Raw genomic sequence first — 26816 nt, 5'->3', positions numbered from 1 at the left:
ACCTGAAAACTAGAATGGCTTATGCAGATTTCCTGTCAAAGAACAAGAAAACAAAGGAAGGGCTCTTTGCTTATGGAACTTAGTGCAGGTTTTGCTAAACATACAGTTATATTGCACACACACAAAAGGGAGGAGCTAAAGCAAATCAATATTATCTGAAGCAATGCAATCAGATGAAAAATGCCATTGACTTAAATTTGTACAATATTGAATCAGGCCGCCATTTTACATTTTCATCCCAGAACCGAAAAATAAGACTAAACTAGCATCATATATTTGTGAAGACAACTTTGTCCAACAACACCAAGGCCAATATTGATTAAACAGTGCTTTGTCACAAGCAAATAATGGATCACAAGGTGTCTTCAAATATCAGAAGGTGTCTTGTGGAATAGTGCCATTTAGTAAATATGGGCCCTAATGCTGAACGAAAGCATAAGAAACCTATTGTGCATATTTGTCAACAGACGGCCTCCGTAACGTGCTAGAGATTAATTGCATACATACCCCTTGGGGTCGAGTAGGAGGAATGTCATAGACATTCACCTGCCACCTGGAAGCAGACTCATAATTATATCCTTGCCCCATCCTGGTTGGGGTTATGACCTACAAATTGAAAGAACACAGTAAATATTATTTAGGAATAGCAACAAACAAGCATATAAATCATTTAAAGGTAATTGTTATTGTGCCGTTTAGTACAGAGTTCTGGAATCTGCACTTGTTGCCAAAAATGTAGGGGTCGTAAATCCCATAAATATTGTGTTTTACATAAATCTGTGGTTGCCCTTACCCTTAGTATTCAAACACTTTAATGTCCTAATATGTGTCCTATAACATTATAAACTAAATACCATCATACATGCATAGCCCGTTTTAAGTACACTCACGAGTACGTACATATTTCCAATTGTACCATACCCAGAGTATATACCGGGCTCCAGGTTTAGCCTTTCAATCTCCGGGTCTCGGCATTCTTCTCCTTCAAATTTCAGTAATTTGACATTTATATATTATACTACACCATGCAGGAATTGAACCCTTAATCGTTTCATATACTAGTCCACTGCTCTAAGCACTACACCACAGTATGGATGGAAGGTTAACCTGTAGTATATGCAGTATATGTTATGTTTGTTTAAAGAGTGAGGTTCATCACACCACCCTGTGGTGTAGCAGTTCGAGAATTGGACTAATGTTCAATTCGTGTATGGTGTAGTATAATAATTAAGTAATAATCCCCGAAGAACAGGGCATTACTGGCCAATAATGCCCTGGCTGGAAGAGTTGAAGGCCCGAGGCGAAGCACCCACACACCCACACCCACACAGCACCTCTACAGACACACACAGCAGCTCAACACACACAAACTGCTGCTACACACACACACACACACACACACACACACACACACACGAACAGCACACCACACACAACACAGCATCTCTACACACAGCAGCTGTACACACACAAGCACACCACACACACACATACACACACACTGGAGCTCTAGACACACAACACAGCACCTCTACACACACAACACAGCACCTCTACACTCACCACACAGCAGCTCTACACACACACACAACACAGCAACTCTACACACACAAACTCTGCTGCTACACACATATGCTACACCCATAAACACTGCTGCTGACACTGACACACACACACACACACACACACACACACACACACACACACACACACACACACTGGAGCTCTATACACACACACACAGTAGCTCTATACACATACACACATCAGCTCTACACACACAAAAACTGCTGCTACACATACAACACACACACACACACACACACACACACACACACACACACACACACACACACACACACACACACACACACACACACACACACACACACACACACACACACACACACACACTGCAGCCACAATAAAAAATGCAGCCACTTACTAAACTGTGCACTCTACCCCTCCACCTCCACACACAACAAAGCACAACACAGCACCTCTACACACACACCCCCCCCACACACACACACACAACACTGCACCTCTACACACAACACAGCACCTCTAAACACACACACACACACACACACCCACACACACACACAAACTGCTGCTACACACACATGCTACACCCATAAACACTGCTGCTGACACTGACACACACACACTGGAGCTCTATACACACACAGCACCTCTACACAGATATACAACAGCACAGCACACACACACTGCTACTGACACACACACACAAACTGCAGCCACAAAGAAACTGCAGACAGCCACTTACTTCTTTGCAGACTCCCCCCCGCCCAATTCAACTGAATCTTCTCCGAAAATCTGTCAGCTCGGGAGGGGGAGGAGTCAACCCGTGGCTGATACTTCCTGACCAATCCCCTGCCCTGTCTCAGAGCTGTTACTTCATTCTAACCAATCCCCTGCCTTGTCTCAGCTGTTCTGAAAGCTGATTGCTGTAAATAAACACATTGAAAACTGCACTTTGCAAGCTGCTAAAATTCCGGGCATTACTGATTGGTTAAAATTCTGGGCATTATCCAATCAGAGAGCAGGGTTTTCAATAATGCCCGGAATTTTACTGCTTTAGCCTATAATAATAAATATTCTTGTATTATATATTTTATATAATACACCATGCAGGAATTGTAAAAACAAGGACATGTACAGTAAATCTACAGTACATACACATAGAAAGAAAAATCAGCTGACATTAAAGTTTTTCTTTCAATAAAGCATACTGTATTTATTTTGGTTACAAATGCGCTATTTACATCAGTTATGCACGTATAGGACGATTGCAGTACAGTACATGCATCGTAAAGTGTTAAAAAGGTAGTGCTTCACTTTAAGTACACTTTCACTTTACATACATGCTCCGAATCCATTGCGTACGTTACTGCGGGGTATGCCTGTAATAGGCTACATAAGTTTCATTTCGGTTTGCCCTACTCCATTCACAACATCTACCATGGTTGAGATATATTCTGCTGAAGTCACTTGGCCCTATGCGCTTGGGTGCTTTATAAAAGACAGGAATATTTAATGCTAAAAAAAAAATCAGAGGGGATAAACCGTGTCCCAGCAATATCACTGAGGCATAATCACAAGCATAGGCTGTGACGTGAAAATCAAAGTGTTGGCTCCCTGCTAATGGTGTTAACCCATCTCATTTAATACTGACCAACCTTAAAACGCACTTCTTAAATGAAGCATCCCAATAGCCCGCACTCATGGCTATTGTCCTACACCCCTAGTCGCTCCTACCAACCACTGTGGCCAATGACTGCCATCTACTGCACTTATTCCCTCACCTGCTGTCTCTGTAAGTATCCCAACATACCACTTAGATTGTTAGCTCCCCGAACAGGGATTGCGTTTCCTTTTGTCTGACTTTGCTGCGCTTATTGTATTATTTTAATTCCTTGTACTGTATTGTCTTTGTAAAGCGCTGAGTACACTGTTGGGGCTATATAAATAAAGATATACATAGATACATAAGGCAATACTCTCCCATTCCTGTGCCCTTTCTCCCTCTGTTCAGCACTTGTTCTTAGTCCTCCAAACCTATTATTCCCAAACCTTTTACCCCCCTACATGCTTTGAATGATCAGCTGCAACAGAAGATTTACTATTCTGTTACTAGAACAGCCTATAATGCAATGTATTTCTGGCAACTCTGGCAACAAAGGGGTTAAATAACCTTGGGTACCACATGCGGTCTACAGCTCCCCAGTTGGACAGTACTGACGTACAAAGACACAGCAGGGTATCATTATGGGTTTGAATCATTACTGGCCTAACTGTGTGTATGTGCCAAATGCCATTAAACATAAAAGACGGAAGAGCAATATTCTTTATGTATATGAATATGTGTGTGTATCACTAACTTGTTATTGCAATTATAATAAGTAGAGTGAGTCCGTCAGAGCAAAACAGAGAATGAAGAATACATTTAAAATGCTGCATTTCTTTGCACTATATCAGAATTCGGCAACAGAGCTCAACAAAGCCATCTGCTTCTCCAAAAATGAGGGATTGCAGTGATAAGCGTATTTACTGATTCTTAACATTCTAAACCTGAGAAATAAACAGCTGAATAAAAGCCATAATAATTTTAACAATTGTTTTTTTTCCTCCCAAATTCAGTCTTCGAGAGCATCAGCAGACCAAGCTTCCAAGATTTCCCAAACTCATCTGTAAGTAACCAAGTAAAATAGCTTTCATTATCATCACAAGTTGCTTTGGTGTATGTGGCCCAGAAAACCTGCAAAACTCTATCTGCAAAAGCTCTCCTAACCTCTCTAATGGAGGAAGAACTGTCTTAATATACTGGTCATTCATAGGTTCTTAACAAGACCCGCTGTTTAATAGTGGGATGAGCGAGTTTAAAACCAGGGAGAAGAACTCTGTTCTTGGTCAATAAGACGCCTCATTGGTTACTCAAACCTACATCTGAAAAGTGTCCTGAACCATGCAAAATAATACTGATGAGATCCTCACATGGTCCTGATGACTAATATAAAGCCCATGAACTTATGATTTCTAGGTCAAAAGGACCGCACTACAGTTGTTCACTTCATCATATTTAATGCTTTACCAGCATGACAAGCAACCACCTCTTCATTGCTCATGAATTAGACAACATACTTAAATGAGTCAGTTGTGGGCGCCCCTTGTGACCAATGTATTTATTTATTTGTTTTAACATTTTCCCAGTAGTGCCACTGGAGGTCTCCCTAATGATATTTTGGCTTCATAAATCGCTAATGCTTGCAACAGCATTAATCAACAAGGAAAGGAGAGCTTGTCAAAAGGGAATCAAGTCTGGTCCCTGAACAGTAATAAACTCTAATCCTTCTTTAAATGTGGAAACTCTGGTGGCGGGCTTGTTAGAAAAGTATGCTAAATATGGCCAGCTTCAGTACAGCAGTAAACTGTGCAGCAGGCAGAGAGTGCAACAAAATGTCAGTCACTTAAACGTAAATTGCATAGTTAGTTTTACTTTTAGCAAACAATGCTTGTTTTTCACAAACAAAAAGTTGAGTGGTAAAATCCGATGTATCAAAGTCTCCCAGCTGCAAAACCTCATGCAAAGCAATGGAGTTATTTTCTTTAATAAAGCTTATGCTATCATTTTGCAGCAAGGGGAGACTTTCATAATAATAATAAAAAATCCTATTGAAAGCAACTGATTTAGTGTCTTTAATAAATCCAGGAGACTTTGACAAACAACCCCATTTACCTTGGACAGCATGTTTGCAGTATTTGCTGAAAATTCTCCAAACAGTTACTGTAAGCAAATGCAGGGACATTCCAACAAAAGACAAATATTCTCCCTTTTCCCTAAGCATATGTGCCGATTCCCTCGTTGTTTTGGAATTCACTTCCTGATTCAGATGTTAATGAACTGTGGGCCATTTTCACTTCTTTATATTGTTATTGAATTCCTTTGGTGGAATACAGCTCTGCATGCCAAGCCCCTAATTCCTCTCTTGTTTGTGCAGTAAAAGAAACAGATGATGAACCTACAGATACCCTTGGTCTTCTGGAATGCAAAGCAATTGCCTGATGTTTACATTGCTAAGTGGGCCTATAATACTCAGTCTCCAAGCAAAGGGGTCCTGCCTCTGCATCTACCCGACCTGTATGTAGAGCTTGATTTATATACAGGTAGCACCATCTATGTACATAGTGCTTTACAGCAGTAACACACGTGACATACAGTAATAGGAATACACGCTTTATATAAAGGAAGACATTATGAAAAAGAGCCCTTGCTCTGAAGAGCTTACAATTCTAAGTAGAAACATATGTTGTGGTTTGCTGTAGTAAACAATATAAATACACAAAGATAATGTCCCTGGCGCTAGAAATTGATGGTCACAATACCATATCCAAAAAGACAGTCCTGGATAGAATGATAGTCCTGATAATGGAGTACTGCACCAGCCAATGTTCTATTAAATTAATGGGTCCTCAGACTATGATACCCAGGTGGTCTCTGTAACAAAAAAGAACAAAAACACCATTGCACAGTATCAAAGGTCACACAGCCCCAACCAAAAGTGGAAAATCCCTACTTACAAGATAGACTCTTGTTGGTTCAGGGGAGAGAATCTGTACACAGCTCCTTCTTCACCTCGATATCCACGGACCCCTCGTGGTTCACAAGATGTCTCTCTTCACATCGACTGGCGCCCTCGTGGGAGCAGCATACACCGCAGCAGTCGTTGGTGAGAGAAATAAAAAAGCCTAGTGTACTCCGCATAAAACCCTTTAATAACAATAAAAGGCAGCACTGCTCACACTTACAATTTGTGAGGGCAAACGTGCCGCTATCGAATGCTGTCCGCACCCTGTAACCAGCTCCGTGGGATTGAAGCACACACAGTCACGCGCCGATTGATGACGTCAACGGCGCAGCACCCGTGGCTTTCTCCCACACCAGAAGGAACACAGAGGGTGGCCGGCTCGCATGCACTGTACTAGGCTCCCTCTGTGTTCCTTCTGGTGTGGGAGAAAGCCACGGGTGCTGCGCCGTTGACGTCATCAATCGGCGCGTGACTGTGTGTGCTTCAATCCCACGGAGCTGGTTACAGGGTGCGGACAGCATTCGATAGCGGCACGTTTGCCCTCACAAATTGTAAGTGTGAGCAGTGCTGCCTTTTATTGTTATTAAAGGGTTTTATGCGGAGTACACTAGGCTTTTTTATTTCTCTCACCAACGACTGCTGCGGTGTATGCTGCTCCCACGAGGGCGCCAGTCGATGTGAAGAGAGACATCTTGTGAACCACGAGGGGTCCGTGGATATCGAGGTGAAGAAGGAGCTGTGTACAGATTCTCTCCCCTGAACCAACAAGAGTCTATCTTGTAAGTAGGGATTTTCCACTTTTGGTTGGGGCTGTGTGACCTTTGATACTGTGCAATGGTGTTTTTGTTCTTTTTTGTTACAGAGACCACCTGGGTATCATAGTCTGAGGACCCATTAATTTAATAGAACATTGGCTGGTGCAGTACTCCATTATCAGGACTGTCGTTCTATCCAGGACTGTCTTTTTGGATATGGTATTGTGACCATCAATTTCTAGCACCAGGGACATTATCTTTGTGTATTTATATTGTTAATTAGATTTGGAACGGTCTTTTGTTAATCCTCCCCTTGGCTGCATTTGAATTCACACTCATCACATTTTGTTTGGTGTATTCATATCCATTCACTCATTTCACTTATTATTAATTGGATCGAGCGCTGGTAGAGAGTTATAGTTAGTTGTAGTATATTGCTGTAGTAAACAACCTTGAGGGGCCTTCTCCTGCAGTTCTGGCTACACTTTTCCCCACACCGTTTTATTTTTGGGTGCCCAGTGTCCTGGGGCAATAAGCCCAGTGGCCTCCTTGCCAACCTGCTCCTGGCATTGGCCAAGCTGGCCATATATAAGACCAGGAAGCAGTGCTTGGAAGGGGAGGTCCCAATGAACATTGTGGGGATGTTCCGGGCGCTTGTGCACTCCCGTATCCGGGCAGAGTATGCTCATACCGAGTCCACTGGGACGGTGTCAGAATTTGCCTCCCAGTGGGCAGTAGATGGAGTGCTCTCCTCGGTGTCCCCTAACTTGGATTTATTGAAACTCACCTCCCTAATTTAGTGCACTTTATTTATTTTATAGTGCACTTTGACAATGTTTATTTTATATTTTTGTTTCACCGGTTTTTCTTTTTACTCGTTGGATCACCAACGAGTAAGTTTGTTCCTCTGATTGACCGGCTTTGCCAGCCAATCAGTTAAAACCGGTCGAAAATAGGCTGTAGTAAACGTACATTGATGCCTTTTGACCACTGAAGGATAAAGCGGAGTAAGACTGCCTTTGCTGGTGTGATAAGGCTTTGTAAGAGCTTTGAGAGCACACATCATACTCACCTTCTATTGAAGCCTAACTTTGAGACATTTTGCAATTACATTTCCTTTTTTTAACATTTATTTATTATAGGTATTTCTATAATTACTTCTCTTATCTTCTCCGGCAGCAGCATCTCCTCCTGCAACGTCCCGTTAACATGACGTGAGATCACGGCGCCAAGCGGTGTCAAGTTGCCATGACAACCGTTTGGCCTGCCGTGTTACGTTGCCATGACAACGGGACACAGCGCCACGTGCCGTCCCATTGTCATGGCAACATGGCCCTACGACATCCCGTTGTCATGCCAATGCAACGCCATTTGACTTCACAGAGCCCTGTTGAAGGGACCCTGCAGGAGGAGATGCCGCTGGAGAAGGTAAGAGCCGAAGCCCCGCACGGAGTTTCCACAGGTAAACCCGTAACCCAGAGATACAGTACGTGGCTGAAACCAATAGTCTCCGGGTCAAACCTGGAGTGGTGGCAACCCTGATCATACTCAAAACTCAGAAACTGAGATGTAAGCTTTGTACAGCTTCCTTAGGCCCAAGTAACATGGGAGATTTAAACGCCATTTTCTTTCCCTTGTAGGGAATGCTACAAACAGCACCTTTCCTAGTAAAAATCTGGAATCAGGGGCTCTCCGGAGCGGAAATGAACACAGTTCAGCTCTAGAGACCCCGGCTTCCTATCTATGCAAGGGAAAATTGGTCAAAGATAAAAAAAAAAAAACAAAACACTATTTCCACTAGGAGCAAAATCTGTAATTTGGCATTCATTTCCTGTAAACAGCTTTGAACTATCTTTGCCCAGTCTTGTTATTGCCCAGTCTTGTTATTTCAGCTCTACTCTATGCATCACTATAATCATCATTTTTGTGGTCCAGACACTTTAATACTTTCACAAAAGTTTGATTTTCTAAGTTAACTTGCTTGCTTGCCTTGCTTATAACCTTCATTTACAGCGTAGCGGGCACATGTTTGGTACACCAGCAGAAACACTTATCTCTGAAGTCACTTTGTGCCTCTGTACCTCAGGGAGAAAATCTACAAGGCAGGGACTCGCTGTGCCAGCAAAATACTATTTACAGCACTGCGAGCACTATATAATAAATAAAAAGAGCAGGTGTCATAAGCATTAAAAGGCTTAAAGATTACAGATCAAAAAGACCCAAATACTGTAACTGCCTACACTGAAGTAATGTGGTCTACTGAGAAATTTCCCAATCTACTAGTGTGTGCATACAACGTTACTTTACTTCCTGTTGCGTACATTTTTAGAACCTGGTACTTTCATTAGGAGAATGATTTTCTCACATAGATAAGGGGGAGAAGGAAGGGGGGATGTGTGTGAAAATAACACTGAAACGAATCATTTCTTTCCGCTACTGGACACACTCCAGACATCTGAAAGGCAAGGTGACACCGCCTGTAAGCAGGACTGACACGGGAGTAAAGAGCACTGACCTCTGTCCCTGCCTCTGCTGTCACTCCTTATAGACAGAGGCAGGTGCTACAGATACAGCTACCAGTGTGACGAAGAGCTACCTTTTATCTTGCCAATATACTAGCAGACAAGAGGCCGGGAAGCTGGATTTTAGGCACTAACTGGCACATTAACAACACGTGCTCCCATTTCCATTATATTTCCAACTTGGATCACTTCGGTCAAGATGCTTGTGGTTTACCAACATATTCCATGTTTATTTTCTCTCTTGATCCTAACGGTTTAAACTGGCGCCTGAAATGGGATCTAGTGCTGAAGTTGTGGGTTTCCAATAAGCAAAGCTTTCTTTGCTCCCATATTAGTGAGGCCTTTTACACACGTCAGACCGGTCAGAGGTAGGTGGACTGCTCTGCTAATAGATCTATTATATATGGAGTGGTGCAAGCCGTGATCATCTACTTAAAAAAAAAGAAGCGCATTATTTCTTTGTGATGTTACCATTTAATAAACCTTTTATGCTTTAGTAAACCTGTCCTCTCATTGGTTTATTCTGTCCCACATTTTTTCTTCTATTTGCTTATTTGGGAGTGCATGAAATTGAGCGGCATTTCTCTCACAGAAAGCAAATGCTACTTGTTGCAGAATCACGCGATTTTTAGAAAAGACTTTTTAAAACCATCTGGCAAAAAAGTAATTCATATTTTGAAAAGTGCTTTCATTTCCTTTTACAAAGAACTTCAATTGTTTCCCCTTTAACAAGTGGCTAGCACAGGTAAACACAAATGTGGCAAATGGGTCTGTATGACTCTGAACAAACAGCAGGTGTTCTTGCTGTAAAAACAAGTCAAACACTCACACTCCAATACCCATCTTGCCAATGTCAAGCAGCAAATGACATTAAACTGCTTGTTTAAAGAGGCACTGCTAGGGACCATTTAATATATATTTTAAATAAATAGGTTTGATGCAGAGGATCTCCAGTGCTGAACGGCATTCATTTCAGCTCCAGGAACCCCCTGCTTCCTGAGATACTTACTTAGGGGGTGCCAGTAGCTGCCCAGACCGGGCTATTTGAGGAGAAAAGGCGGCTTTAGAGCTGCCGCATCCTGCGGGCCGTGATATCACTTGTGGCTTCCTATTGGCTCCCGTGACGCCGGTTGTTTAAACAGCAAAGATACCGGCAACCCTATGGAGGTATCTGATGAAGCAGGGGGACCCTGGAGCTGAATTTAACGTTGTTCAGCTCTGGAGACCCCAGCTTCAATCCTATTGAAAAATAAATGGTCCATAGGGGTGCTCCTTTAAAGCAAAAGGCCCTTATTAGTGTAGCCCCTTTTCCTATGCCTAAGGGAAATATGTGGCAACTACGCGGCTGTACCTGTATGCTCACAGGAGGCCTGAATCTCCGCTTTTGGGAGCCTGGGGTGAGCTCTATCTCCTTGTGTGTAGCGCCTCCAACTATGAGGGATCCCAGCGTTGGCAAGGTGTGTTGGAGTAGGTCCCATGCAGCGGGGCCTCTGACATTTCCCCTCTCTCCCAAGGATCCAGATCCTCCTTGTGGTGTGAGCTCCAGTCGGAGGGTCTTACACAATGTCCAAGAATACTGCGGTCTGGTACCAGGCCACAGATCGCCGCGTGGACGTCCGGCCACCGGTGCGGCAATAATAATAAGGGGAAGAGTCCCTATCTGGGGCCTTCCCTGCAACACTCTGCTGAGGTGGCTCAGGGCTTAGCTGGGGCATAGGGGACACAATCTAGGCTTAATCCATGGAAGCCCTGTTCCCTGGATGCTACCATCCAGGTTGCCACCTCCGTCTGGACTGAAGCGTGTGTTCCCTGCATGTTGAGGATATCCTGTTCCTCCAACTGCTCTAATCCCACTCACTGGAAGAACCCCATGTGTGCATTCCCTCCCTCTAAGGATTCTGGGACTTGTAGTTCCGCTGTACTCTATGCGAACCAAAACCAAAATGTTCGCCGCACTCCTGACTGTGCATGCGCGCCTCGCCGTACTGCGCATGTGCGACTAACAAAATGGCCGCCCCCGCCCTTCCGATCGCGCGGAGCTCCGGCCGGACCAGCAACAGTCCCCCCCACTTACTGGAGGTAAGGAGGGGGCTCAGCTACCTTAGTGTGTTTTTTCTTTTAATATTACTTGAGTGCTGGTTTCTGATACAAAAAAACCCTCCCAATATGGCAGTGGGGTCCCTCAGAGAAAGTCTCAACATCATCTCCTGATGACATTGTGGCTTTCTAATGGCCAGATTAAGGCAGACCCTGGCAGCCATTTTGTGTGCAGCAGAGAATTCTTGTCTGGCAGTTAAAATGGCAAGTATCTTGGGAATTAGGGGGCTGCCCGAGGGGGGACTCTAGATGATCTATAGAGAATCTCTGTTTTGGGTGTTAAAAAAAATATATTTTATAAATCACCACATATCTTTCAATTATTAGACATACATGTCCATTGGTTTATGTTATTAATGGTAATAATTCTCTGCTTTAAAGCAAGGTAGATCATTCAAGGGCACGTAGATGTGGTGTGGCTACCACTGCTTTCTAAAGACTGTCTTATATTAAAATATAATTATAATTTAAGATGCTGGACCGTGTCTTCTCCACACGGCAACTTCTGGAGCACGAGCGTGTCTTCCAGGCTATTAAAAAGCATGGTGGTAGTTGGAAGGCGTCTTGTGATGCTAGATGACTCGGTACAACCTGTACTATCACTTAATACATCTACCCGATCTCTGGACATTTAGAATGTCCTGAAACGTGGCAGTGACCCCTCTAATTTACCTCAGACTAACACCTACTGCTGAGGCAGGGGCCTGAGTCCTCCTTCTATATACCTTACCCCCACACGTAGCCGTACGTCAGACAAAAGGATGCAGACTACAGTAATGTTTATAACACAAGGGTATTTGTAATGGAATTGTCACTAGGCACCAATATAACAATATGATCCTCAGACGTGAGGATCATTCAGTACAGACACAATGCAATTAGATATAAACACTTCACACAAGACGCTGCACAGGTGTTTTCCCGTGTCTCTCCCTGTGATCGCCCGGCCCTGAGTGTAAGGGCTTGTGTAAAGGTGGCGGGACACCGTTGTAGCTCTTAGATAGTGTATGAACACAGTAGGCCTGTACTTCGCAAATACTTTGGTACTCTTTTACTTGGCTTGTTATGAGGATCCCCTCTGTCGCTATGCGTGCCTCCTGCTACGTTCAGATGGCTCTACTCCCTTTAGCCAGTGTCCACTAACTTAGGCGGATAGCTGGCTGGGCCTGTGGTGGACCCTAAGATCTCTCAGTGTGCTGCAGCTTTTCCCCTGCCAGAACCTCCTAGCGATTTTCTCCCTTGGCATCAGCTCTTCAGAGACCAACCTCATTGGCTGAGGCCCTGTCTATAACAAGTCACATCTTCCTGCACCAGAAGTGGCTCCCTCATGCAGCAAAGCAAGCTGGGAGTTATAGTTTCCTACTGCAGCACACACAAGAGAGGAGGCAGGCAGGGGGCAGTGCATGAACTTACAAGGGGGTTACAGCAGTAAAAACCTTTTCCCAAATTGAAATCCTGCCACAGCAGAGTTAAGCAGAATTTACACAAAGCAAAAGCAACACACTGAATGTATTCACTGTTGGCTCCAGTGTACCATATTATTTTCAATAACTGAACTCTCAGGATGTTTACATTACAGTGGCTGTGGAAACTGGTACTTTTTCTTTGGAAAACAAATGGGCAGAAACACATGGTGTTTACGCCTTACTGGAATCTGCATCCCACTATGCCTGTTTTTCTCGAAGGTTGCATATTTCTCTTGTGTGGTCAGAAGAAAAAAAAAAGTCATGTTATATAGCTACGTTTTCTCAAACTTACTAACGCTAAAAAAGAAAGCCATCATAGAGAGAATCTGGATGTAATAATGATCCCGTCTATTTACTCACATAGCAACAGTCCCATGAATTAAAGTGGCTTTGGGAGAACAAAATGCACAGTAAGAGATTACATCAGTACGGCTAACTCCCAACCCATTTTCCTATTATCTTAGCTTCAGTCATGGACCAACTTGGTGGTCACGCTTTCTGAGCTCTTACAGCTATCACTTACCTGCCTCAAGAATATTACAGAAGGGAGAAAATTGACAAGCACAAAACTACAGCAATCATATTGATTTTCATTCATGGGGGAGAAAAGGTTCCAAATTCATATTAATGGGGAAAAGGTCCCAGAATTTCTATTAAATATACTAAAATAAACTTTATAAACGTACACTTCTATTTACTTCAGGGTCATTCCGAGGCAACTAAAAATGTGCTAAAAACAGCTTGGTCCAGAATGTATACAGGAAAGGATACCCCATTATACATAGCTATTGACAGTGGTGTTTTTGTAGGTTAAAAAAGAGACGGAAGCCTACAGAAGGCCACATTCATTTCTATCTAAAGTCCAGTACATAATCCAGCTTTAAATAAGGAAATGTAAAAGAAAAAGCACGTGGGCCCAAATAATTAGAATTACAGCGTGCACCTCACGACTGGAGCCACATACCAGAGACTCTCATAGCCGCCACCAGTTGAAGTTCTTTCAAGACTTCCGCTGTCTCACATTTTAACCTTGTCTGGAACTGTTACATATTACGCCCATAATCACATTATCTCTAACTGTGCATGAAATGTCTGTAAATATAACGTATAACCTCTGTTCTTTTAATGTAACCATCTACTGTCATCATAACTTTGTGCCCAGGACATACTTGAAAACAAGAGTTAACTCTCAATGCATTATATCCTGGTAAAACATATTTATAACTAATGCTTAATAACTTCACTATCACTAAATGGAATTTCTTGTTCTAAAAGAAAAACGTGTCAGGGCTCAGTCCCAGTAAGTTTGACCACCAAAACCGCCACGACTATTTAACAAACTCGGAGAAGAAATGCCTACTTTTGCCTTTCATGTAAAACCCCCCTCCCCAAATAGCACATATATATATACACACACACACACAAGGTGCGCCGACGAGTATTGTAAAACTTGCCTTGGAAAATCTGGGGCAATCACCTACAAGACCCAGGTACATGCTGGGTACATGCTGCAACATTTCAGTGACATTTCTGCAGACAGACTAATGGCCCATCGGATTAACACAGCAGGGGTCCCTGGCAGTCCCATTCAACTGAATGGGACTGCCAGGGACTCCTGCTGTTTCAATCCGATGGGCCATAAATCCTGTTGTATCTGAGGTTGTATTTACCTAATTTTTAGACCTGCTAAGGAACAGATGATTGTTGTTATGTCCTGATATGTAAAACCATAGAATTCAGAGGGTGTACTTTCTTTTCCACACAATATATATATATTAGTGATCTTGCTACTTTATAAAACATGCCCTTCTGTGCCTAAAATGTGTGTAAATCCCGTGAAGCTACTGTCCCATGACGGAGAAGATGTTAGTCCCATTCATTTGAATAACACGTATTTCTTATCATATTAAGCAGGAGTTTCAGTACAGTCTTTGCCTGCTAGCTAGGACTACAATTAGATTTCCAGGGTAAATGTATAGAACAGTGAAAGCAGCCGATGTTTCCTGGCTTGTATGTTTAAATAGCAGCATAGGGACTAAACCTACATGCTACATGTATGTTTGTAGCCCTTTTCATTGGAAAGACACTGCTCACCAGAACGTAAGAAGTTACAAACGTGGGACACAGCCTGCAATATCACTGTATTTACAGGTTTCTCTACCCGATATGTCTATTTTCAACACGCCATTCTTACCAAAGGAATTAAGGGGATTTAAGGCAATTACAACTAATTGAGGAAAAGTGGCAGGTTTCATGCACAAGAAATAGCGGGTGCTGGGACGTTGTGAAGACTCAGCATTGTATTCTGATTACGTCACTACAGTGAATTGCCATCATTGTTCTAATTGCTCTGGCATTTCCATGAAAACAACAGGCAGCATCGGGATGTCTCTTATCAATGAGAGCTTTACAATCTTCCTTCATACGGTGATAATAGGGAAACGGCCCGGTTCAGATAACAGTTCATGATATCCATTTGGTGAAATTGCAACAACAGGCTTTGATATTAACACTCTAGCAATGCTCTCGGCCTCCTTCACAATGGGAATTCCAGTTACTCAGCTATTTCAGCACCACTAAGAATGAATCCCGCATGTTTTCTCTACAAACTGCTTTTACTTAAGCCTTTCTCATTATAGTACAATTTTTGCAGGTTCTTTTGAATTGCGATCTTGTGAATAAGCCCTTTTACAGCTAATGTCTAACGCGCCCTCAATGGGAGCAGCACCTGTTGTTGTGCTATTCTTGTTAAACTCGGGACTGAATGTGCATCTTAAATTGTCAAACTGGTAGGAAATAGGTGGTTTCCCACTTTTGTAAACATTTCCATTGAAGCCTTGTGAATAACAGCACGTCTAAGCACGGCTTCATATGAAAGCATTCCCTTCCATGCCATTATTCAGTAGGAAAAAGTGTAAGAATGCAGGGGATTTGCTGAAGGTCATGATGTGGCCTGTTGGTGGTTTCCAAGTGTGTTTTATTGCATTCCGATGTAACAGATGGACCAGCGTAACAGATCTACTTTCTCTGAGCTTTACATCACAAGAAATGACACTCAAGATCATTGTTGTCCTCTGAAGTGCCAGAATGGTCCTGTAATCCAGAGCTATGTACCCTCCTGATTTTACAAGCATTTACCAGGGATACAATATAATTGCCCAATGCTGTTCGGTTTTGGATAACACTGAAGTTGTTTCACATTTATTTTCAAGGCGCATAAATCGCCCCAAATTTAAAGAAGGTAAGATTAGGCAAAATGTTTGCCCAATGCGATTATACAACCATGTACTTTCATCACAACACACGGTTTAACTTTACAACTGCAGTAGCAGCTAAAAAGTTATGGTGGGTTTACATTATATAACCACCGGCTGTTATTTGCGCCGCGAGTAATGTTTACTATTAAAATGAATGCCTTTTTGTGCACATTAGTTAAAAGTAATTTACAATGACGGCAGCAGCTGTACCATGCACGGTACGTCCATTTAGTTGAATGGTCTTCCAGTGCTGTGGACAAATACTGCTGCTTTGTGAATATCCACCATTGTATGGAATAAACTGGTCCCAGCTGTATTTGAGATCATTAACAAAGAAAGGCAGATGCAGAAAGAAGGTATGTGTGGTTAAAAGGACCAAACAAAGACATCAAATCTTATAGTTAATCATTCTGTGGATAATGTGTAGTGTCTGATTGTCCTTCCGCACCTGGCTTCGATCAAAAACAGGAGGAACTATTCCATGTGTTATGAAAGAACAATTCCACATGTGAACCTCGGTTTTCCAAAAATGCATTGTTACTGGTTATAAAAATGTGGGCTGGCGTACAAGTCCCACAAGAAATATTACAAAGGTCTGCGAGCATTAAGTCTAGATAGGAAAATGTCTGACCCCTCTGCCAATATAAGCTGGCTTTAAAGTCTAAACTGCATTAACTTCCAGCCAAGTATTTCCTTTCCTTCTCTGTCCTCCTTGTGTCTGCTCGGCACTGATGTGTATGGTGAAAACATATTTACCAGAAGTTAGCACACGCTGATGCTTAGGAATAGATTGAAATGGGTTCAAAAGTGCTTAGTGCTTCACCTTCTAACTTTTTCCCCCCTCATATCGGGTAATTTGCTTATATTTATGATACTACAGCTTCTGTGATAGACATAACAGACATGCATGTGCTCTTATTATGCCACATATAGGTAACATCTGGCTGTAAACAACAGATTGTCTCTCACACTGAGGTCAATTTTATGTGGCAGAGGTACTATGTATCACCAGTCAGCACAAATTGTCTTATTTGTTTTCCCTTCAATAAAAACAAAATATTTAACGGATCAAATTTGCGTTACAGATGCTGGATTTCACTTTTTACCAAGCCACACAAACAGAACGGAAAAGAAAAACCATTTATATCTATGATCAGTGTTCGACAAACCTATACATTTGCACGCCCCGGGCGAGTGGATTTAACATCGTGGCGAGCTCTTATTGGCCCAAGCAGCACACGTTTGGTACTAGGTGGCGAGTAGATTTTTTTGTTCGGCGAGTAGATTTTTTGGTGATTTGTCGACCACTGTCTATGATATATATTAAATGTATGTATATTAAAGATTCTTTAAATGTGGCCTATGTAATCTCTGCAGATACGCTGAACCATTAAAATCAGTAAGAGATGTCCATACAGGGCAAATTTATCGGTTGGAGTCATTTATGACATGCAACACCAACTTTGTAATTTATTTACTAAAATGTGCATGTGGAAGTGGCTATATAGGCAGGACCATTAGGGCTTTGAAAGTAAGGATCACAGAACACATCCGGAGTATAAAGAACAGCGATGAACGCTTTCCGGTAGCACGTCATTTTAACACGTGTCCCTCAGGATCAACTAAAACACTTACGTATAGTGCCATTGAGACCATCCCTATACACCCTAGAGGAGGACATAGAGAAGCATCACTAAACCGTAGGGAGATGTTCTGGATTTATGCCCTTGGGACATTGGCACCCAGGGGCATGAACCAAGATTGGGAGCTCAAACATTTTTTAACTTGATCTAAAAGGATTAATGAGCCCAATCTATCAACTGACTTACCCTAGATTTTGGTCCAAAAACCTAGAGTAGCTTTCGTTTATTCAAATGTACTAGATAATATGCAATATGAATATACAATGTCCAGTGCATTCTCATATAATAACATTGCTTGCCTTACGTTAAAAACCAGGGTTATTGTTCACACAGCTAGAAATTAATTGTCCCAAATGGATACTTTATTACATTATACATGTTTTTATGACATATGTTTAATCATAGATCAAAACTTATGTATCACCAAAAATTAATTATCAATAAGAACATTAGTTGAATATACTAACATGATAAATATTGGTGAACAATTTTTCTCCCCCAATCCACACATGTAACCTCCATTTCAGATTTTAGATTCGCCACATTATGCATTTGTATGTTATTCATGTTTTGTTGTACTTGATTTAATGTGTGTTTTTATCATGTTAGTTTTATTTGTTTAGTTCATCCCCACATGCTTTTCTTGCAAGTCAAAACCCCTCCCCCCTCCCCCCCCCCCTCCCCACTTCCCCCTTCCCTCCCCTTCCTCTCATTCCTTTTCCCTTCTCCCCCCCTCCCCCCCCCTTCCCCCCCGCCCCTTTTTCCTTCTCCCATCCCTCCTTGCCTCCCTGGGCACCCTTTTTGCATTACATAGCCATGTATCGCTATGTGTTGAGGACTCTCTGTTGTTGTTTATAGTCGTTGCCTAGCAACGACGTGCTACGTATCGGCAAAGGGGTCTGGGCGCTGAAGTCAGATGCGCGTCATTCCCCCTGTCCTCAGATATACCCAGGGCAGCTGGCATTACTATTGGCTGGGAGCCTCAGCCAATGAGGCTATAGCTTGGCGATTTTCTAGCCAAAAGGAGTAGCGCGATGACGCAGGGGGAGGTACTTCAACCCCCTTCAAAGTTATACACGGCAATTAGTCATTTTGTGCGCAGGGAGTCCCAGCCAATTAGATTATACATTAGCGATTTTCGCGCCAAAAGCAGGGAGCGCGATGACGTAGGGGGGCGGGCTTAGCCCTTTAAATCAGTGGGGATGAATGGTGCGGATCAGCTCTATGACTAAGGACTATACCAGTCCGAAACGCGTCAGAGTGTGTGTCCCCTGTACCATGCTGTTTCAATAAAGGATTTTTAACAACACCTTGCTGGTCCTCTACCCTATTTTGCTGTGCACCGCAGGAATCTTTGGATTTCAACCTCTACATGAATATTGAGCGTGCTGCACGCTGCATTGGAACAAGCCTGCTGTGAGTATATTTCTCCCTCACAGGGATACTGGATGACCTGGAATAGTGCTGCAGCACAAGGGTTAGGTATGGCCGAGCTCCATACAACAATGGTATGTTAACCTTTATTCCATTATGACACATGGACTACTGCCATTACACTGAGTGTCTGTTTTGCTGCATTCATATAGCACTGGGTCTCATTACTCTACTTGCTGGCTGATACAGTTTCCTGTTACCATGATATGTGGACTTATATTGATTATTGTCTAAAGGTTCAGATTTGGATTGAGCACTGTGATTGGGACTCACGCCCCAAACCACCGATTATGATATATATTATCTTTAACTGTGCATGCAATGTCTTGTATATAATGTATACGCTGTTCACTTATGTAACTGTATTGGAACCATGTATTATTTGTCATCTTAACTCTATGCCCAGGACGTACTTGAAAACGAGAGGTAACTCTCAATTGTTTTACTTCCTGGTAAAACATTTTATAAATAAAATAAATAAATGTGCAACTTGTGCAGAACACTGCACACGATAGTTTAACTGTAACATGCTATCAACTTTCATCTTCATCTGCGTGTATCTTTCCTTGAAAAGTATTTTGTCAATAAATACTTACGTTTTCTACTAAACTAAACGAAAGTTAAAAAAAAAATTCAGTCTGCCATTAAAAACAAAATCTAAAACGTGGAAGCTATTTGTTATTAAGCGCTTAGCAAAAGTTGCAATTAGATTGCAGGTTTTATTTATCCATTAAAATGTTGACAAAACATACTGTAGGGGAGTCTTTAAAAATTGGCTTGAATATGTCAAGTTACTCGTTAAGATTTTGTAATGCTGTGAACTCCTTTATTCGCAGGCCAATGTTTTTTTTTTTTTGTAATTGACACATGGGATTATTTAAAGATCATTTCTCAGTCACAGCAGAAAGTTGCTTGGAGTCAAAATGGAGCCAAAAGTACTTTACTTTTACAGTATTCTGAAGCCAAGAGACAATTCATGCTGTGATTGATTATCAGTTTTTTAAATAAAATATTTGTTCCCCTCTGCATTGGTGTCAAAGTCCACTCTTCAGCCTTCTCATGGACAGATGGCTACTGCATGGCCACATCTGATACAGTACATGAGGGTTTATGAAAATGACAAGGTTTATGAAAATAACTTACTTTACTACCAGGAGAGCTGTCCATACTTTCCACATATGGTGGCACTTGGTTTACATCGTCAACATCATGACCCCTGGATGCCTTGTAGACAGCTGGATTGTGGTGGGATGGTGGGACCTGATAGACAGGGTCCTGATAAGAATGCTGTGGAACCTGGTAGATTTGATGGTGGTTACAGGATTGAGCAGGTGCCTCTGATTTGGACGTTTCATGGTTAGAACTGTCCGCCACTGGGCCAATGAGAAGCTTCAGTCGGTTGCCTGGAGCAATACCCTGACGGCCATGTAATGAGCAGAGCCACCATCCTTCTAGCCCTCCAGTGTTCTGCTCAATCACTGTCAAGATATCCCCTTTTCGGAAGGACAGCTCTTCTGCACATTCTGGAACATTGTCGTACAAGGCTCTTGCCATGAGATTCTAAGAGAAACGAAAGCAGAGATTAAACAACCATGAGGAAGAAAAACATTTTTTTTATTGCCTGCTTCTTAAGATAGTTGAGGTTGAAATATATGGGAAGTGCAAGGTGTGGTTAAAAAAAATTACACATGGCTTTAAAAATATCTAGTTCCTGCAATATGACCTTAAAGCAGATTATCAACCTTCCCCAGCTGTTCTTACATGTTATTTTAATTGAAAATATACAAAGCTGCAGTATCAAGTGTACATACAGTAGCAACTGCTGCTGTGTATTCTCACTTTCTGCACTACATCGGGCAGCACCGAGCTGTTTTTCATGCCAACTGCAAAGGGTCTTATTTGGAAAAATGGTCTTGTCAATCTCCTCAGATGAGATTCCTTGAAGTCTACTAGTGTCACTTAAGTGAGAGGTGCTTAGCAGGCATATTCATTTAGGACATGGGCAAATGTTTAGGAATAAAATGTGCAGCTTCTTCTGACATATAGTGCAACATATCTGAAAGTGCTGCAGAGATATGGGCTAAATCCGCCGAACTTGGGCAAGTAATGAAACCATTGTAGTAGTAAGAAAAATTCCCATGTGAAAGTCTTCTTGGTTGGTTATTCTCTCTGCCCCAGTGACCTTGTGACCACCTGCCTCACAATATGCTAATGCTCTCTGTCTCTGCACAGACTGTGGCCGCACTACGAATATTCCCACTGTCCTATTGTTAGTGGTAACTAACGCACGAGCCAGAAAGTTAACTTAATTGCTAGTTGACTGTTTGCCTTTGTTTTTGCCTGTTATGAATTAGCATCTTGTAAATGAATGATGCCAGTGTCATCTCTAACATTAAAGGCAGGTACTTATTCATACGTAACTCAATGTTACACATTAGTTGCTTGCATATAAGAAGCTTTGCACACAGCACTAAAATATCTAACCTTTTAATATGTGTTTTTGTTTTACAATATGCGTGTGAAAAGTATGCACTTTAAGTTTTCTGATGACATCACAGGATAAATTATAGAGTGGAACAGACTATTATAAGACGCAGGTCTCTTTGACCAGATTTCAATCAGTTAGCCGACATGTCCTATTTTAATACCGTGTAATAGCCACTTTACTAATGAAGCCACATCTAATAAGTCATTTGCTGCCAAAAAGAACACAATCCTCAGGAATGCAGTAATAGTACTGAGCGCGGAATACTTTCTCAATAACTTCTCCTAGTAAGGGCAAGATCAAAAAGCATAATATCTGGGTAATCCTTCTTTGATGTAGTTAAAGCCTTATATTAATGAAGGAAATAATATGTTGCCGGCTTGATCAGGTGATGGCAGAGGACGAGAGCCGCACAGTGCATACACAAGGGGAGTGACGCAGGTAACTGCATTATGTCTAGGAAGCTTAAGGCAAACTCCCTCTGTATTTTGATTATCAAACCAATTGCTGACACAGAGGCCTGCGAGACACGCAATTAGTTTCAGGCCCCTTTGGCAGTAATATCAGGAGTATTAGTGTTCATTATTAGAGATTAGTGTGCATCAACATTACTTAATAATGTAAACAAGTTCTCTATTCTCCAGAAATCACAGAATGTGATTGAAATCACAGCTGCAGCAAAAACTTTCCTTATATGAACGAGGCTGTGAGACATTTTTTTCTCTCCTTAACGAATTACTTGACTCAATAAAAGCCCCCATTTCGCTCTAGTAGTGAAATGCGATTTCAGATTGTCACGTGCACAGCTAACCACCTCATTTAATATCCATTGGTAGGTCTAACGAAGTCAGGGTTATTACAGAGAATGATGGTAACTGCTTTGTAGTGAGGACATATACAGTATACTCATAGAAGGCTGGTGATAATATTTCTCGGATTTCCTGAAGAATTGAACACAATCGGGTATTTCTGCTGTAGTACAAGGAAAGAAAGTTAAGAAGCAGGAAAAGCTGTAAGGTTATAAAAAATAAATGATTTAGAAATAGTAAGCATCTTTGTTCACCGGAGGCTCGTAAAGTAGCACGTGTAGCTGTTACTGCTGACGTCACTGTAGTTAGACTGAACTATGATCTATTGATAAAGTTTTATTTTTAATGTCACTTAGTACGCCATCCGCCTTTATTGCTATGCTACCAAGGAAACAATCTCTTCTTTCTTTCAAGCAAAGGAGGGTGTGATCATTTTCCGTAGGCAGGGAGGCTATTTGCAAATTGTAGGCAATGACGCAATACAATGCTCAAATAGCATGGCATGGTTCAACACACAAATAACTAACAGGGGAACGCTAACAGAGATGGATAGTCTGTGTGCGCCTATGCACAAAGTACTCTTTGCATTAGTAAAAGTGTTTTAAATAAACACTCGTGGTGGTAATGAATGGAGGAAAGCAACTTACTGTGAAACTTTAGAGGCCGACACACTTTTTTGAGTTGTAACCTTAAAAACGGTCAAATAAATAGACAAAACATTATATATATATGTATATATATATATATATATATATATATATATATATATATATATATATTCCATGGTGAGCTAAGGAAGGGGGTTCTGGCAGGTTACATTCTTGCTTGTCCCTGCTGTGACTACACTCATAGCTTAGGGCCTTAAATGGATGGCTGTGGTGAGTATCCTCTTGGGTGCGTGTTGGGTGAGAAGCAGGGGCTGGATGTCCGTTATAGGACATTTGGTTGTGGCTGTTTTGCCGTGACCCAGTCGTTGCCGGCGTTTAGCCACCAGTCACTTCAGAGCAGGGACATATCGCCGCCATAAGTAAGTCCCTAACCTTATCTAACCCCTAATACTAACGCTGCCCCCTACCCCAAAAATGCTTAACCTAATCCTCCACCCTAATTCCCTACCCTAGATACCTAACCATAAAACCCCTCTCCTTAACCCCCAGCCCGCTAACAGTGTCATGATAGATGCGTTTTATATATAATGTAATACGTGAGGTAATATGTACTACTTATATAACTATCCACTCCATTCCCTTGCCCCATATTTGTGTTCTGTACCCTATAAACCCTAAAGATAAATATACAGTTGGAAAAAACAATAACAAAAAATACCATATAAACACTATTTTCTCCATTTCAGTTTCTTCTCTTGTTTGGGCTGTGGAGTCGAATTGCCAATTTCTGTGATCTGCCCTGGGGCACATATAGATAATTTGTAATATTTTGAGGAAGTGTTAAAAAAAAAGTGTGTTTCTGGCATGCAAACGAGGTTATGGAGGAAGATACTGCATACATGCTCTGAAACTCAACGTGGCCTTTAGAAATAATCCCTAAAATAAGACTGCAACCTATATCCATGCCAAGGCCCTTCCTCCCCCATGACTGACTTTTTTCTGAGTAACTGAACACATGTGAGCATTGTGAATCCACCAATTCCAGTCCAAACCCATGAACCACTGTCCTGAAACAGTCAGTGTCCTGATGTGACGCTCTGTACACCATTTTCAGAGACTCTGCACAGAAAGGGAAAATCTTGTTTTGAGAACAAGCACCTCGTTCTTGAGAAGCCAAATAACACTCAATATTCGTCAAGCACCTTCTGTTTCCATATTTATAGCCCAGCTGAAAATGAATCTCCAAACTATTTGCACCACTACTGACTCCAGATGCACTTGACCTTCCCTCCTTGCACTTTAATACATGTACTTTTGCTACGACGGTGTCTGCAAGTGTCCCAATATAGCAAGGGTCGCCCTTTGCCTTATGTTTACTTATTATTTACTTGCTGTCCTCATCCCCACTGTGTACTTTATTCCCACTGTATTGTAATTTTGTAAAGCACTACATACACTGTTGGTGCTATATACATATATATATATATATATATATATATATATATATATATATATATATGTACAAGAAAGGACTGCGCTGTTGTCTTAGATGCCAGAAAACAAAGTGTTATTTTAAAAATATAAAAATAGTAAATTAAATTTTACAATGGGTAAAATAGTGTACCAATAAAAATGATAATAATCATTCATTTTTTTTTTTGAATAAAAAATACGTGGTGCTGTGAACCTTCCTTAGTCTGCTCAATGCAGATAGTCCTATGGAGTCCAAATAATTGTACCAATAATTGGGGAGTAAAAAGGCACTGATAGGAACAACAGGCAGCTTCTTTAAAAGGGCACAACGACCTCCCTCTCCACCTGCATAGAAAAAATAGAAGAAAAGAAGCGCCAAATCCTAGTGCATTACTGTGCAAACTTGATAAATTTAATGCCCAAAAATCTCAATAAAATAAACTCACAAACATAGAACAATTAAAAGCATTTTATGAGATATACTCATGCTCCAAGGACCAGGAAAAACGCTGCTTGACTGCTGTCTTGGCTCCGTCACACCTCTGGATCTGAATGCTGCCTTTGCTGTTCACCGATAGCAGGAACTGACGTTTTTGGCACTACGCAGTGATCTCTCCCCGGGTATACACCGACAGATGCTTTTTTGTTCCCACCGGTGACGATGGGTATCGCGGACGAAGTCAGTCCATCTGATGAAACGCGTAGGGAAGGTGTGCAGTGGACCTTCACAAACGCTTGCTCCAGAACTGCTTTGAATTCAATCGGTCCGGTATCCTCCGCCATCTTTGTGACGTCATCCGCTGGTCCGCGATACCCATCGTCCCCGGTGGGAACAAAAAAGCATCTGTCGGTGTATACCCGGGGAGAGATCACTGCGGAGTGCCAAAAACGTCAGTTCCTGCTATCGGTGAACAGCAAAGGCAGCATTCAGATCCAGAGGTGTGACGGAGCCAAGACAGCAGTCAAGCAGCGTTTTTCCTGGTCCTTGGAGCATGAGTATATCTCATAAAATGCTTTTAATTGTTCTATGTTTGTGAGTTTATTTTATTGAGATTTTTGGGCATTAAATTTATCAAGTTTGCACAGTAATGCACTAGGATTTGGCGCTTCTTTTCTTCTATTTTATATATATATATATATATATATATATATATATATATATATATACACACACACACACACACACAGTATTCATATACACAAATCTGTACAGCAGATATGGAAGATTTTTATTTATTTTTAAATCACAGCCACTGAGCATTGTAATACTACCGATAGCTGACGTCACGTCTGACTTACTTTAAAGATTCAGCTGCTGAAATATGTAACTCCTGTCATCTGTTTTCTTTCTAGGTTACGGGTGTTTTAGGTTTAAGTTCCACATCACTTATCAACCACAACTTGTTTGGTTGATAGCACTATTTGTAACAAGATGGGCATTTAAAGGTGCTGTTCCCCCAACTGTACAAATATACTGTATCTATATTTTTAATTCTATGAGGTTTCTTTATCATACGGTACAAAAAAGGTGACAGATTTTATTTTTTCCAGCTTTTAAAAAAACCAAAAACTGTGTTTTCTAATGCCTAGAAAATGAGCCCACACCCTAAATAAATATACAGCTGCCAAGCTCTTCTCATTAAGTGATATAAGTAGACCTCAAAGAAGGAGATTAAGATAAGAGCGCTTCCCTGATCAGACCCTTTTTATAGTCTGCATGGAAACCAGTAACTGCTGGAGCAGGGAAAGGGAGAATAAACAGCAAGATTTCAAATCTGTACAGTCTACTGCAGCGGGGTTCAATTCCCGTCCTCTAGACCAGTGGAGCGCGCTGGGGGCACAGGGTTTATAGAGGCCCCGCGATTCCTGAAGGAACTTAAATTAAATGCCAGGGAAGCTGCGAAGCCCCTGCAAACTAAACTGCACTTACCTTGGGTCAGGCGGCTTCTCGAGATGCGTCGCCATGGCAACGTGGTTTCAAATGACGCCGCGGGGTCATTTGACGTCACGTTACCATGGCAACGTGATGTCATGACGCCCAGAACGCCGGAGCCGAAGTAAGGGTGGGGCGCGGATAGGGGGACAGCTGGCCGGGGGGCGCAGGGAAAAAAGATTGCGCTCCCCTGCTCTAGATCCCCCCAACAGGTCAGGTTTTAA

General features: G+C 41.9%; 1 protein-coding gene across 2 annotated transcripts in view; it reads right to left on the bottom strand.

Moving 5' to 3' along the window:
- NEDD9 (neural precursor cell expressed, developmentally down-regulated 9) overlaps positions 1 to 26816 on the bottom strand; it is a 268710-nt gene that overhangs the window by 6581 nt on the left and 235313 nt on the right. For both annotated transcript variants that reach the window (XM_075585709.1, XM_075585708.1), the window contains 2 exons: positions 20428 to 20844; positions 508 to 606 (listed from right to left, as the gene is read on the bottom strand). In XM_075585709.1, coding sequence (XP_075441824.1) covers positions 508 to 606; positions 20428 to 20844 — 516 coding nt within the window. The remainder of the gene's footprint in view (positions 1 to 507; positions 607 to 20427; positions 20845 to 26816) is intronic.

Source organism: Ascaphus truei, chromosome 2 (assembly GCF_040206685.1).
Source record: "Ascaphus truei isolate aAscTru1 chromosome 2, aAscTru1.hap1, whole genome shotgun sequence".
Lineage (NCBI taxonomy): Eukaryota > Metazoa > Chordata > Amphibia > Anura > Ascaphidae > Ascaphus > Ascaphus truei.
This window is presented reverse-complemented; position numbering and strand designations above follow the sequence as displayed.